Source organism: Ascaphus truei, chromosome 10, assembly GCF_040206685.1.
Source record: "Ascaphus truei isolate aAscTru1 chromosome 10, aAscTru1.hap1, whole genome shotgun sequence".
In the NCBI taxonomy this organism is placed as follows: Eukaryota; Metazoa; Chordata; class Amphibia; order Anura; family Ascaphidae; genus Ascaphus; species Ascaphus truei.
This window is the reverse complement of record NC_134492.1, coordinates 92,448-106,644: the sequence shown is the minus strand read 5'-3', so window position 1 is coordinate 106,644 and position 14,197 is coordinate 92,448. Positions and strand designations below refer to the sequence as shown.

The window sequence follows — 14,197 nt, the reverse complement described above, 5'->3', positions numbered from 1 at the left end:
TTTTGCTTTATCTGTTAAATGTTTTTGACTGTTGCTTTTCGATCTATTCATTTCCCAATATTTGTTTAATCTAATAGAGGGCAAGACTGATTACTTTGCCCGCAAGCGTTTGGTGATCCAGGACAAGAACAAATACAATACTCCTAAATACAGGATGATTGTGCGTGTCACCAACAGGGACATTATCTGCCAGGTAAGTAGCACGTGTGCTGGACACAAGAATATCAAGCTTATGTCTGGGACAGCATGCTATTCTCATGTGGGTTACGTGAAGATGGGAGTCATGTTGTAACGGGGAAAACCAGAAGCGGGGAAGAAAGAATGGGCCCCAGTACCAGGACAGTTCTATTGGCACTTGTAGGAGGTGTAAAGTACACTTTTTTTTTTTTTTTAAATCCTTGAACTAAACATATTAACCCCTCCTAGTTGCTTAGGGAGACCATGGTTTGCTTTTATTAGTTTGCTCTTGAACGGAGTAAGCTAAGCAAATGATCTTATATTGATGGCTCAAGCAACCTTCAGGTCCAACCTAAACATCTGAGAGAAAGTTCCACTAAATAATTTGGTCAGCCAGAGTGAGCACCACCCCAGATTGATTCTGATGTGGTTAGAGTTCTAGTCTGTCTGTGTTTTTACTTAAGAGGGAGAATCCCCCCCCCCCCCCCCTGTGGTTCCCAACATACTTACTAGTGGGTTTACCAGTATTGCTTCCGAGCTTTTGAAGGGGATTTAAATAGAAAGCCACAACCAGGGATGTTGCAGCTTCCTAAGGATGATTTATTTATTTTTCTTCCCACCCAACATCCCAACACACATTTTCCCCACCATGGGGCTAAATGAGGGTAAAATTGCTCCTGTAAGTCAATTAGTTTGTTTGGGAAACAATTCGGGTAAGCCTAGTACTTATTGAGCTACAGATGTCATACAAAATAATGGGTGAGATTGCAATTCTATATTCTGTGTGTGTTTCACCTGTTGAGTTTGTTTGGCCTTTGTCTTACAGGTTGCTTATGCCAGGATCGAAGGGGATATGATCGTTAGTGCTGCTTATTCTCACGAGCTGCCCAAATATGGTGTGAAAGTTGGTTTGACCAACTATGCTGCAGCCTATTGCACTGGCCTGCTACTGGCTCGAAGGGTACGTCTTGATCAGTTAGTGCAGAGCGTGTTCCTATATGCTGTTGGGTAGCACTTTGTAAACTGAAGAGGCAGACTTATGGGAATAACCAATAGGTGAATTGGGTCCCAGTTTAATGTGCTGTGACATGTACTTCTCTAGCTAGTGAATAACGAATCCCTGTGGATATCAAGGATGCCAAGATCATCCATAGGTAACGAAACGCTCAATGCTCAATGAATATTGGCTTTAGTGAGGTAGGGCTGTGTGAGCAGATAAATGTATGCCGGTTATAAGCAGTGAGGGAAGAGATGCTGTCAATGGCAGGAGGAATGCTGTACCCGCCCTACATTTAGACTAGTGTTAGAAACTTCATATGGTGGATCCTATCACCCTATATGGTAACTTTAGAAGATCTTTGTGCCCTTGTTAATTTTACCAGAAATGTTTGATTTAATCTTTTTCTCAATAGTTGGGATAATTGTTTGACATCTAGTTACTTTCTTTTGTGCAATACCATTTTTATTTCCAGTAATCCTAAAATTAACCAATAACCATTGCTGTGCTGGAGGGCTTTGCAATATTGCTCCTTAATGTAGAAGTCTGTCTTAACTGTGCGGACTCATTGTGATGCATAATGTAGATAGCTGGTAAGTTATTAGAAAAAGGAAGCTCGCAAGCATTCATTGCGATGTTCTGTAGGCTGTAAGATAATGGCAGGGAAACAAAATTGAGCTTGCATGACTGCGTAGCAGTATTGCTGAATGATATGATTCCCAGTGATGGAGAACTGCAGTTGGTCCATCTGTATATGATGCAACTCCATTGTTTCTGTGTGCCATGCCCTCTCCCCCCCCCCCCCACCCCCCCAAAAAAGTTAGTGTTGCTGCCTCTAGAATGTATTTATAAAATGTTTTACCAGGAAGTAATACATTGAGAGTTACCTCTTGTTTTCAAGTATGTCCTGGATGACAAATACATGGATACAAATACAGTTAAATACGTGTGCCGGGTATATATTATATACAAGACATTGCATGCACAGTTAAAGATAATATATAATAGATAATGATCCTTCTGGTTCACAGTTCAGGCGTAAGGGGGTGTTGTCTGTGCGCGAACACTAGTTTTATTTATTTTTCATTTTATAAAGGTTCTTAACAAATTTGGCCTTGACAAAGTCTACGATGGCCAAGTGGAAGTAACTGGCGATGAATACAACGTTGAAAGTGTTGATGGAGAGCCTGGCGCCTTTGCATGCTACCTGGATGCGGGATTGACAAGAACTACCACTGGGAACAAAGTCTTTGGAGCTCTGAAAGGAGCCGTAGATGGAGGTCTGTCCATTCCTCACAGGTAAGCAGCAGTGCCACTTGTGCATGTATTGATTAAATGTCAGAGTTGGTGGCATTAGAATTATGGAATCTGATGACATACTGAAATTGGGCAGGGTGCACATTGGGGGTTAAAACGTGACTGATGTCCCAACCCTGGTTATGCATTATTCCAGTGGTGCTCAAGATCAGTATTAAAGGGCTGGGAAAAAAGGCCAGATTTTCAGAGCGCTATATACTTAGGCAATTTCTTAGTGATAATTGAGGTTGGATTAATAGGTTAAATAGGTTGGAGTGAACCACTGTATTCTGTTGGCATTTGGACAATCCATGGCCGCTACAGTGTTAGTGCATTGGCGAGATGCAGCCACCCCTGCTTTCATGCTTTAGAAAAAAAACTTTAATCATGGTTCATACATGTTTTCGTTTTTGAGTTGGGGGGGGGCGGGGGTCTTTTGGAGCTGAACTGGGTTATTTTCTGTGGGAACCTTGCCGAGGTACTTGTCAGTCTGCCAAGGAAACCAAATGTCCACCAAACTTGGGCCAATAGGTAGATGCAACATTCAGTTGCAGCTTCCTATTGGACGCCCATTTCAATCCACCTGCATAATCAGGAAGTAATAGTAACTTCACTGACCAGTAGCTGGGAAGGGAGTGGCTCAGCTCCGTGGCACCACCCAATTCCATTATGTAAAAAAAGACATCCATATTTGGCAGGTATAACCCCTTATTCTGTTGAAATGATTGTAAAACTTGTTGCCCTGTTTACCATCCCCATACATTTTGTAGACTCCCCCCCCCCCCCTTCTTTTTATATTTTGGAAACCTTGTTCATTTTGCCCTTTCCAAAAAAATAAAAACGCTTTTGATGGGAAAAAAAGGGTTGCTGCATTAATTGTGTAACTCAAGTACACAAGGGATATTGACCCCATTTCCCCCTGGAGGAGGGATAAATACAAATTTCTAACCAAGCTTTATCCACTCTACACAGAAAATACTGCTGTGAGGAGGCGAGTAAATCTGTGTTGTGGCTCATGGCATAAAACCACACAATTAAAACTTGCCACCATTAGCCACATTGAGAAATTAATTTTTTTCTTCTTGAAGTTTTGCTGTTTACAGTGCATACAGATGAGCACTTTACAATGCTTGATTTCGAGGTGCTGTGAGCTACTGTATGGGAAAAATACAGTCTTTTTTTACAACTGTTATTAATGTGGCTAAAAATGAAATTGCCCTGTCTGTGATCTAACCTCCTGACTTTTTTTTTTTTTGTAAAGCCCAGTACAGGCATACCCCGCATTAACGTACGCAATGGGACCGGAGCATGCATGTTAAGCGAAAATGTACTTAAAGTGAAGCACTACCTTTTTCCTACTTATCGATGCATGAACTGTACGGCAATCGTCATATACGTGCATAACTGATGTAAATAACACATGTGTAACAGGCTCTATAGTCTCCCCGCTTGCGCACAGCTTCGGTACAGGTAGGAAGCCGGTATTGCTGTTCAGGAAGTGCTGACAGGCGCATGCGTGAGCTGCCGTTTTCCTATTGAGCGATATGTACTTACTCGCGAGTGTACTTAAAGTGAGTGTCCTTAAACCGGGATATGCCTGTATTGTGTAGGTGAATAATGTGCCTTTAGTACTGATTCACAGGATGCTTTGGAAATAAATCATAGTTAAATAAGTGGTTGACAATGAGCTTTTTATAAATTGTGTATCATTTTAAAATGGGTTTTGAATGATCATCTCCAGGATAACTGTTTATTGTGCCTTATGTTACTACTCTTTGGTAGTAGGACACTAGTCCTGCTTTTATTTGGTCTATTCTCCCTTTTGTAAATCCTTTAAAGCTTCAGTTCAAGCAATATCCTACATGTATTAAAAAAAACACATCAGTTCAATATGAGAGAACTTTTAGCATTTAAAAAAAACAAAACTTTTTAATGTATTCTAATGTAACAAACCTTTTTGTTCCTATAGCAACCATGTACAAAGTCACATCCACTTCCCCTTCTGAAACAGTATCACATTTTTGAGTTCTGCCCTCTAGCAGTGAACCAATTGAATCCAGTGCCTGCCTGCCTGGTCACATGATCTTCCTCACAGGACTTTGGCTGTCTCTGCAGCAGAAGAGGACCCAGGATGCATTTAGTGAACCTGGGCCGAATCTTCAGCAATCGATTACAGGAGAACGGCTTGATCAGCAACTTGGCTAATCGCTTGTCATTGTGCAGATTGTATTAATGCACACATTGAATGAGAAAGATAACAAAAACGCTTAACGATTGCTTGAACAGCAGCTTTAAGAAATTGACAAATGCAATTATAAATAGTGTAGTTATTTTTGTGCATATTTTGATTTTGTAGGGAGGAGGGAAACTTACACGAGTGAGATCAAGGGTCAGCTTTCACAATTTCAGGACTTCCCGTCAGACTGATTATCTACATCAGATGGGAGTGGCTTTGTTCCACTTTGTTACTGTAATGCTATTAAAAGCTGCTAGCTGATGATTCTCAGTGACTGAGCACACTGCAGTTGGTCCTTGGTCTGCTTCTGATGTAACTATTGTTTCAAGACGGGACTGATAGCAGCCAGAGCAAAAGATGGTATATACCTGTGTAGAGGCATTAAAAGTTTATGGTTTTAGATGGGCACATCTATATAAATTGCCATTAAGCTGACTCGGTCGTAATAAGTGTTCTTTGTTCTTAGCACCAAGCGTTTCCCTGGCTATGATTGTGAGAGCAAAGAGTTCAACGCTGAAGTCCACCGTAAGCACATCCTTGGCCAGAATGTGGCTGATTACATGCGCCTTCTGGTGGAGGAAGATGAGGATGCGTACAAGAAGCAATTCTCGCAGTACATAAAGCATGGTGTCACAGCTGACCAGGTAAGGGCAGAATTCCCTTCTGTTGTAGTTTAGCTTTTTTATTTTTTCCTTTACTGTCGGGGCAAAGCGGTGTGCTGCAGGCCTGTGTGGCTGCAAAGTTGTAAGTGGTGGTCTCATACCTCGGCCATAAACTTAAAACTGGTCAGAATAAGTTTACTATGGGGAAAAAATTACGTTTTGTACATACAGTTCTAGCTATCTCAAACAAAACTTGTAGCAAAAATTGAAGATTTAAAATACTTGTCAGACATTATCTTACATCCTACATCGTACAGAAAGTAGTATGTACAGTATATCTAAATAGCGCCATTAATGTACATAGCGCTTCTCAGCAGTAATACACGTGTCAATCATATAAACAACAAAATACATAATGGAAAGAAGTGCTTTAGACATAAAAGTGACACTTAGGAAAAGGAGCCCCTGCCCCAAAGAACTCACAATCTAATTGGTAAGTAGGAAGAACGTAGAGAGACAGTAGGAAGGTGTTCTGGTAAGTGAGTCTGCAAGGGGGTCACAGTTGTATCAGCCACAGAGCTACTTGTATGCTTAGATGAGGTGTGTTTTTAAGATGGGTCTTAAAGGTGGATAGAGAGGGTGCTAGTCGGATATCGAGGGGAAGGGCATTCCAGGGGTGTGGGGCATTCAGTGAGAGGTTTAAGGCGAGAGAGGGCTTTAGAAACACAAGGGAAGGGGGGAGAGACCTTGAGCAGAATGAGTCTGAATGGGGTATAGTGAGAAATTAGGGCTGATGTAAGGAGTCGAAGAGTGTAAACCTTTAAAAGTGAGGGAGAATTTGAGTGTTTGATCTGGGATTTGATAGGAAGCCAGGAGAGGGATTTTAGCAGGGGAGATGTTGACAGATTTAGGATAGGTTGCAGGGGAGACAGGTGAGAGGCAGGAAGGCCGGACAGCAGGAGGTTACAGTAATCGAGACTGGAGAGAATGAGGGCCTGAGTCAGTTTTAGCAGTGGAGCAACAGAGCAAAGGGCATATCTTTGTAATATTGCGGTGGTATAAACGACAGGTTTCGGCTACCTTTTTTGAATGTGAGGGGACCCATGGCAGCGTGCTTGTGCTACTGGGTGTATGCTAGTGCTTCCAACAGGAATGTAGGAGGAGGTAGTAAGGTCAGGTTTGAGAGGAAATATGAGGAGCTTTGTTTTTTCCATGTTAAGTTTTAATTTGGCGGAGAGACATTCAGAAACTTTGGTCTGAACAGTAGGTCTAAGGTCAGGTAGAAAAGTAAATTTGTGTCATCTGCATAGAGGTGATATTTGAACCCAAGAGATGTGATTAGGTCACATTGTGTAAAGAGAACATCCCAGGACATAGCCCTGGGGTACGCCCACAGAGTGATGGAGGAGGACAAGGTGTTGGCAAAAGAAATAAAGTACGATGGGAGAGGTAAGCGGAGATCTAGGATATAGCTTTGTTACAGATTGAAAACCAGAGACAGAACATGAAACACAGACAGAGCTCAGTGCACATCCAGTGAAACCGATACACGGTACAGTGCCTAAATATACATGCATCTATTAAATAAAATGGTCTTTTAGTTTAACATTTTGGCCTGGTAATGCACAGGTTATTTAGAATTTATATTAGTGTTGGGGACCCTTGAGATGTGGTCTGCCGGGCAGTGGCTCAGGGGCTTACAACACTTTTGGACAAAATGTTAAACTAGAAGACCATTTTATTTAATAGATATTTATACATATATATTTAGACACTGTACCGTGTATAGGTTTCACTGGATGTGCACTGAGCTCTGTCTGTGTTTCATGTTCTGTCTCTGGATTTAAATACATATCGCCATGCTCAGTAGCACTCCTCTGTGACACCTATATGCTTCTATATATTTTGGGGGTTCAATATGAGTTTGTTACAGATTGATTAGATTGTAAGCTCTTTGGACAGGGATTTCCTTTCATATTGTCTGATTTTGCTGCACTTATTATACTATAATTCACTGTACTGTATTCTTTGTGAAGCACTGTGTACACTTTTGGTGCTATATAGACATACAATACAGATACCAAGAGTATGGAGAAGTGGGTCATCAACAGTATCAAATGCTGCAGAGTGTATTGACTTGTCTTTGGCAGCATGTAAATCATTTGTTATTTTAGTGAGGGCTGTTTCAGTGGATTTTAGCAGTGCTGAAGCTAGATTGTAGAGGGTCTAGGAGAGAATAGGAGGTGAGAAAATGGAGCAAGCGAGACAAAACAAGACGTTCAAGGAGTTTAGAGGCAAAAGGCAGGAGAGAGACTGGATGATGGAAAGACTGTTTTTGAGTAATGGTAGAACGGTTGCATGTCTAAGATAGAGAAGAATCCCCTTAGTGTGGCACAGAGTAAACACCCTAATTAAAACGATCTTTATTAAAGTAACTTAAAATATAACTGTTTGGACTCCACAAAAACAAGACACAAAACTGATAAAAACAATTAAAAGAACCGAAGAGGTGTGGGTGTGGGTAAGTGTAACTAATTTACTAGTAGTACAGTTACTAGATATAGTAAACACTTGAGTAGTGTAAGTATTAGTGCCCATATGGTGTCCTGAAACAGGATATATCCAAAATAATAGCTGAATGATCCACTATGTAAGGGGAACCCTGTGTTTGGACACCTTACCACCAAACTACTAATAGTTATAGTTGTTTGTTTGGAGCATGCACACAGAAAAAATATACTGTGGCACGCACAGGGGTGCCAATAGGACCAAATAATATGGAACAGCTGGATAGGATAGGTAGCACTAGGTAATGGCTGATAGCTGTTCCTAGCTAATGGGAAACATAGCAAGATATTTGTTATCGTTTAGCAAATTCAATTTTGTGCATATACAAAATACATTTCTTTGAGGTTTGTTTTCCAGATGGAAGAAATATACAAAAAGGCGCATTCTGGTATTCGAGAGAATCCAGTGCATGAAAAGAAGCCCAAGAAGGAAGTTAAAAAGAAGAGGTATTTCATTAAATGATTTTTGTTTTAACTTGGATATTTAAAGCTTGCTGAACTGCTGATAGTGCTTTATGTATTTTGATAGAGGTCTATGAAGTTTGAAAATGCTCCCTGTACTAGTGCAAGAACCCCTGCAAAACCAAACTTCCACTTGCATTTTATTTGCCATTTTCTCTGGATTATGACTTGTATATATGGAGTAGGTGGCTGCTGTCTGAAAATCTATCCCTTAAAGTTTTGTTTCAGATATTTTAAGCAGGAAAGATCGAAGATGTCCTAGAAAAGTAGTTACTATAAAGATATGGCAATTGCCGGATTCCTTATATTGTATGAATCGATGTATTTGGCCATTGCAGTATCTGAATAGTAAATACATTTCTTTACAAGGCTACAGTACTCGTAAAAGCAGAGCTTTGAGATTTATTTAATGTGAATTATTTAAATGAGTGTTGCTTTCTAGGGTCACTTTTTAATAATAAAAAAATGAATAATTTAACACCTGTAGGTGCTGCCATTTACTTTCTTGTTCTTTAATTTCCCTTGGCACTGTGATAATGCGACGTGGCTACTTGTAGGCCTACGTGTGGATATTTGAATCTCCATTTTGTTCCCCTTGCAAGGGATGGTACTGGGAAAACCTTCGGATGAAAGTATCTTGAATCAGGGGTTCCCCAAAGCTGAAATTAATGCAGGTTCGCCTTCGGAGAGCCCCTGCTAGCCATCTCTAATAATGGGGGGCGGGCCAGCCCGCCCGCCCTTTAGGCAGAACTGCAGCTTTTATAAATGTGTCATTTGCTGCTCCTCGGCCAAACATCAGTGTTAAAGATGCATACTGCAGCTGTATTGGCAGCCTCACATTCATCTTCAGAACTGAAGTAAAATCTTGTGTAAGTTATGTTTTCTAAGTTTCTTGTTTCTCTTGCCCTGTTCAGGTGGAACCGTGCCAAACTGTCCCTGGCCCAGAAGAATGATCGTATTGCACAGAAAAAGGCAAGCTTCCTCAGAGCTCAGGAGAAGGTTGCAGACGGCTAAACTGAACCTCCTGCAACTTTCCATGAGAATTTCAAAATAATGCAAAAAATAAATATATTGACATCACTTTTATGGAGTTCAGATTTATTTGTAATGCAAAATGGCCTCCAAGTATTAATCAAAGCATGTAGACGGTGCTTGAACTAACAATCCCTCCCACTTTTTTTTCAGAGCCAGGGATAGGGTATGCCTTAAGAGCTGACCTGCTAGTTTGTCAACTTTGGGACCTGTATTGGAGCAATTAAAAAATAAAATAAACTTTTTTTTCTATTGTTAGTGGAACACTTTAATGTAAAAATCAGGATGGCTGCTTCTGTCAATAGAACGCTGCAAAACAATGGCTTTGCTATTGGCTTGTGAGGTTCTGAAAAGGGAGTACAAAACTGCAAATGTAAATTATTCTAAACTGTGAGGTCCCCTGAATTGAAAATATCTTTGTTCAGCTCTGGAGCCCCAGCCCCATCACTACATTTATGATTCGAAGAACAAAAGGCATGATTACTGTTTAATTTACTCTCGAACTCTGTTTTTAAGGTATGGTGGAAAAATAATTCTAAATGCCCTTAGAGGATTTCCGATTTTAAATCCTGTTTTGACCACTTGGACTGCAGCCCTTTTTTTTTATTTATTAGAAGTGTTGTGCGACTTACAAGAAACTTGCTTCAGTTCATCCCCAGAGAATTAATTATACAGTAGTATCTCAAGATTTTTAGCGACCTTGGACGGAGGTGCTAAAGTTAAGACCTCAAAGGCTACCAACAGGCCAGGTGTTGGATTTCTCAAATTCATACTAATCCAATTGGTATGTTACCTTAAGAACCTGGCCTGTTGGTAGTCCTTTTGAACTCCACTTGAGTACCCCTGACCTAGGAATTACATATGAACATGCGTTTGAGTAGAGAATTGCTTGTCAATTTAACCATGGTTTGTTACTATGGGAATTGCTGTTCATCCCCATAGATTAAATACATAGTCTGAATTAGCTTTGACAACTTTGTTTAATTAAGATCTCCTTAATGTGAACCGTTCATGAACAGGGTACCATTTGTCTGAATCCACCCCTATATCGCCCTCCCCAAACCATGGATTTCTTTCAACAGTGGTAGATGCCTCACCACTGTGCATTTTAAATATCCCGTAAGTAACCAGGACTCACGTCGTGTGATGGAACGTGTCTACCACAATTGCATCATCACGTTAGATACTAAGTGCGGCTAAACTAAAAACTAATTGACTATACTTTGCTCACATACAAACATTGATAAAAAGTCAATTTAACAAAAAATGAAGCAAATGTGTAAAGAGGAAAATGGGCACCTCAAATTCTCAATGTAAAAGATAGCAAAGGAAACAGATAGGAAAAAGCAGGCACCAGCAAAGCAGGAAAAAAAAAAAAGAACATCCAAAGAGCGTGTGCCCATTAAAAAAATGATTTAATGGATTGCAGCAAGGGTTACAACAACATTATGGGGTACAGGGCCCCCCACCAGCGCGTTTCGAGCGTAAGCTCTTTTTCAAGGTGACTTTACAGTACACATGCTCGTTTTTATAGCCCTTAGAAGCATGCTGCAATTCATCAGTGTTCACTTCCTGAAACTTTCAGAGTGACGCCCACGTGATGACGTCAGCAAGCAACATGAGGGATACAAAAAAATTCAAAAATGACAACTTTATTAGTAACATGAACAAAAGAACATCAATATTGTTAAAAATGCCTATGGAAGTACCTGGCATATATTCCTAGCATAGGAACAATCAAAGAACAATAAACAATACTTATTAAAAAGGAAATGTCATTAAATAAAACATCAATACTCCTACTAAAACCAAGAAATAACATACAGAGCTATAGATCTTAAGATCTATATTAAATGATATTTTGGATTTTTAATACTATTCAGAAATTCTATAAAACAGAATTTTTAGTTTATGACAAAACAACATCTTCTATATGTAGTCCATAAATGTCACTTCCAAAGTTCCCAACATTATTACTTTTTCTTCAGATGGATTATGATCTATATGCATATATATTTTTACATTATTATGGAATAATTGTGTGTATGTATATATATATGTATGTATATGTATATATATATGTATGTATATATATATATATGTGTATATATATGTATGTATATATATATATATATATATATATATATATATATAGCTATATATATATATATATATATATATATATATATATATATATAGCTATATATATATATATATATATATAGCTATATATATATATATATATATATAGCTAGGTCACACATCTGTGTGTCCATATACATTTTTACCATCTATTCTGTCCATCTTGTTAGGTATGTTATTTCTTGGTTTTAGTAGGAGTATTCATGTTTTATTTAATGATATTTCCTTTTTAATAAGTATTGTTTATTGTTCTTTGATTGTTCCTATGCTAGGAATATATGCCAGGTACTTCCATAGGCATTTTTAACAATATTGATGTTCTTTTGATCATGTTACTAATAAAGTTGTCATTTTTTAATTTTTTTTGTATCCCTCATGTTGCTTGCTGACGTCATCACGTGGGCGTCACTCTGAAAGTTTCAGGAAGTGAACACTGATGAATTGCAGCATGCTTCTAAGGGCTATAAAAACGAGCATGTGAGTACTGTAAAGTCACCTTGAAAAAGAGCTTACGCTTGAAACGCGTTGGTGGGGGGGCCCTGTACCCCATAATGTTGTTGTAACCCTTGCTGCAATCCATTAAATCATTTTTTTTTTTAATGGGCACACGCTCTTTGGATGTTTTTTTTTCTCCCCTGCTTTGCTGGTGCCTGCTTTTTCCTATCTGTTTCCTTTGCTAGCATGCTGAAAAATCGGAAGCACACCCCCTGCTGTGGATAAAAGTCTGGACAATCTGGATCACACATCTCATCAAGAGTGAGATATTTCATTCATTTTTGTCTCCATACCGATATATTATGCTGGGTCACTATATTGTGAGGTCCCTTACTACAGAGCCTGTGGGGACCCTAGTCCACTAGTCGGTTTATCTTGGAGCTGTGAGTGTTATAAATGCCTGGGATTTAAATCATGTCCAACCACTGGGGAGTATACCTGTGCAGGATTCTACAATCAAGTTTATTTTGAACCTATGGGTTGTCTATTGGAGCACCACACACCTGCTACATTCAATGTAAAAGATATAAATGATATGTGCCTCATAGTATTGAATCCTCATGCACATTTCCTATAAGCAATAAACAAATAAGAACACAAAAAATGAAAAGTGGGCGCATAGCCATCCTTCCCATTTAAGATGCGCGAAAAGAATTGGGCATATCAAAATCTAATACATCAAAAGTTAATCACTAAAGCCTGTCACAGGAGACCAGGCACTTACAGTTTTAAACCGGGATCATTCATTGAGCAAAAGTAATTAAACAAATGGTCATTTATTCCATTGAAACAGACATACACACAGTGGATTACAATTATACCGAGGTAAACACTTACTGAGGGATCTGGGCTAAAAAACGAACCTTTCCTAACTCCGTCCTTAAAACAAAGTCTTTGGTTGACTGGGATGCCCCCGCAAAAGTCCTGGAATTCAACTCGGCATGAGTTACCAGACGCCACCGTTGTATCTGCTCCGGAGCTGCCAAAATCCCTTGACCAGGAGATAGTTTCAAACGTCCTGCTACTCTCTTCGGATTGTCGTTCCAGCCGCGACCGCTACGTTCTTTTCTGAGAACTTGGCCCCGAAAAGTGGGACTTAGAAAATGTTGTGTCTATTTCTCTCTGAGCATCTTTTGGTCAATTCAACTCTGCCGCTGCTGTATTGGAGCTTAGAATCTCTCAACCTGATTCGCTGCTAGGTTTCATATAGGATTTTCAGTCCCATTCACAAAACGCTACAGCCCATCACAGATTTGCTGGTACTCTGAAGCCGGGGCGGGCACAGATTTCAATTCTGCTAAAGGGCATGCGCCAACCTGGCGCATCTGCCACTTAGCATTTTGAACCCCCCGTTGTGCCAGGCTTGTCTGGGGATGGGCAATTGGTTGCTGGATAGTCCTTATTCATGTCAGGATGTGGGTATTTAAGTGTAACTCCGGTACTCCACCCGCCCTAACACCTTGGCATCTCAGACTTTCAAGTCCCGGACTCGTCCAGACAGTGGCACCAAGCCTGGTGGCCATCTGGTCTCAGAACCACGAACTTGGAAAGTCCCCAGTTCATATACAGGACATACACTGTTATACACCATGTTCATAAAAATCATACAAAATTCTTACTCCTTCATCTCCTAGGCTCTACTGAAAAGATGCGCACATTCATTTTCAGAGCTCCTAGACCTTTCTATAAGAAGTTTTAATAAAAGTTGCTTCAAATAATGCTTAGGTTCATTTTCAGGGTTGCTTCAATTGTACCGAAGCTGGACTTAGAAATGATTTTACTCTCGCAACCTTATACATAGTGATACCCCAAACCCCTATGCCGGGTCCGGGGACTTGGGCATATATTCGGTGGGGGACTCCCCCTAAACCAGGGACCCCTGATTATACCTGGGATACACAAATCCTTATGCCCCTTTTGACCTTTCTGGTCTGTGCTGAAGCAGGGACTCCTGGCGGTGAGCTGCAAGAACGTTTTCAGGGTAGGATTTTGACCGGAGCATTGTGCTTCAAGGTATCTGAGGATCTGCACTGATTCCCGGTTACATTTGTGGGGTACCCAGTAATGCTGGAACCCCGCTATATAGCCACAATCTGAAAAGACTTTCTCTGCAAAACCACCCATGAAGCTCATAGCCTAGCAATCTCTGCTTGCTGGCACTCCTGGAAAGGCAAAAACACAAAAGTTCTTT

At 40.1% G+C, this 14,197-nt stretch overlaps 1 protein-coding gene and 1 non-coding gene across 3 annotated transcripts in view; both read left to right on the top strand.

Moving 5' to 3' along the window:
* Positions 1–9,417, top strand: part of RPL5 (ribosomal protein L5) — a 293,177-nt gene extending 283,760 nt beyond the window's left edge. For both annotated transcript variants that reach the window (XM_075615533.1, XM_075615532.1), the window contains exons 3-8: positions 78–193; positions 1,004–1,138; positions 2,271–2,473; positions 5,173–5,350; positions 8,234–8,322; positions 9,252–9,417. In XM_075615533.1, the coding sequence (XP_075471648.1) occupies positions 78–193; positions 1,004–1,138; positions 2,271–2,473; positions 5,173–5,350; positions 8,234–8,322; positions 9,252–9,351 (821 nt within the window). In that variant the 3' untranslated portion in view covers positions 9,352–9,417. The remainder of the gene's footprint in view (positions 1–77; positions 194–1,003; positions 1,139–2,270; positions 2,474–5,172; positions 5,351–8,233; positions 8,323–9,251) is intronic.
* On the top strand, positions 4,959–5,052 carry LOC142504052 (small nucleolar RNA SNORD21). The gene has a single exon (XR_012804176.1). It is a non-coding gene; the product is annotated as a small nucleolar RNA SNORD21 (small nucleolar RNA).
* Positions 9,418–14,197: the final 4,780 nt, after the last annotated feature.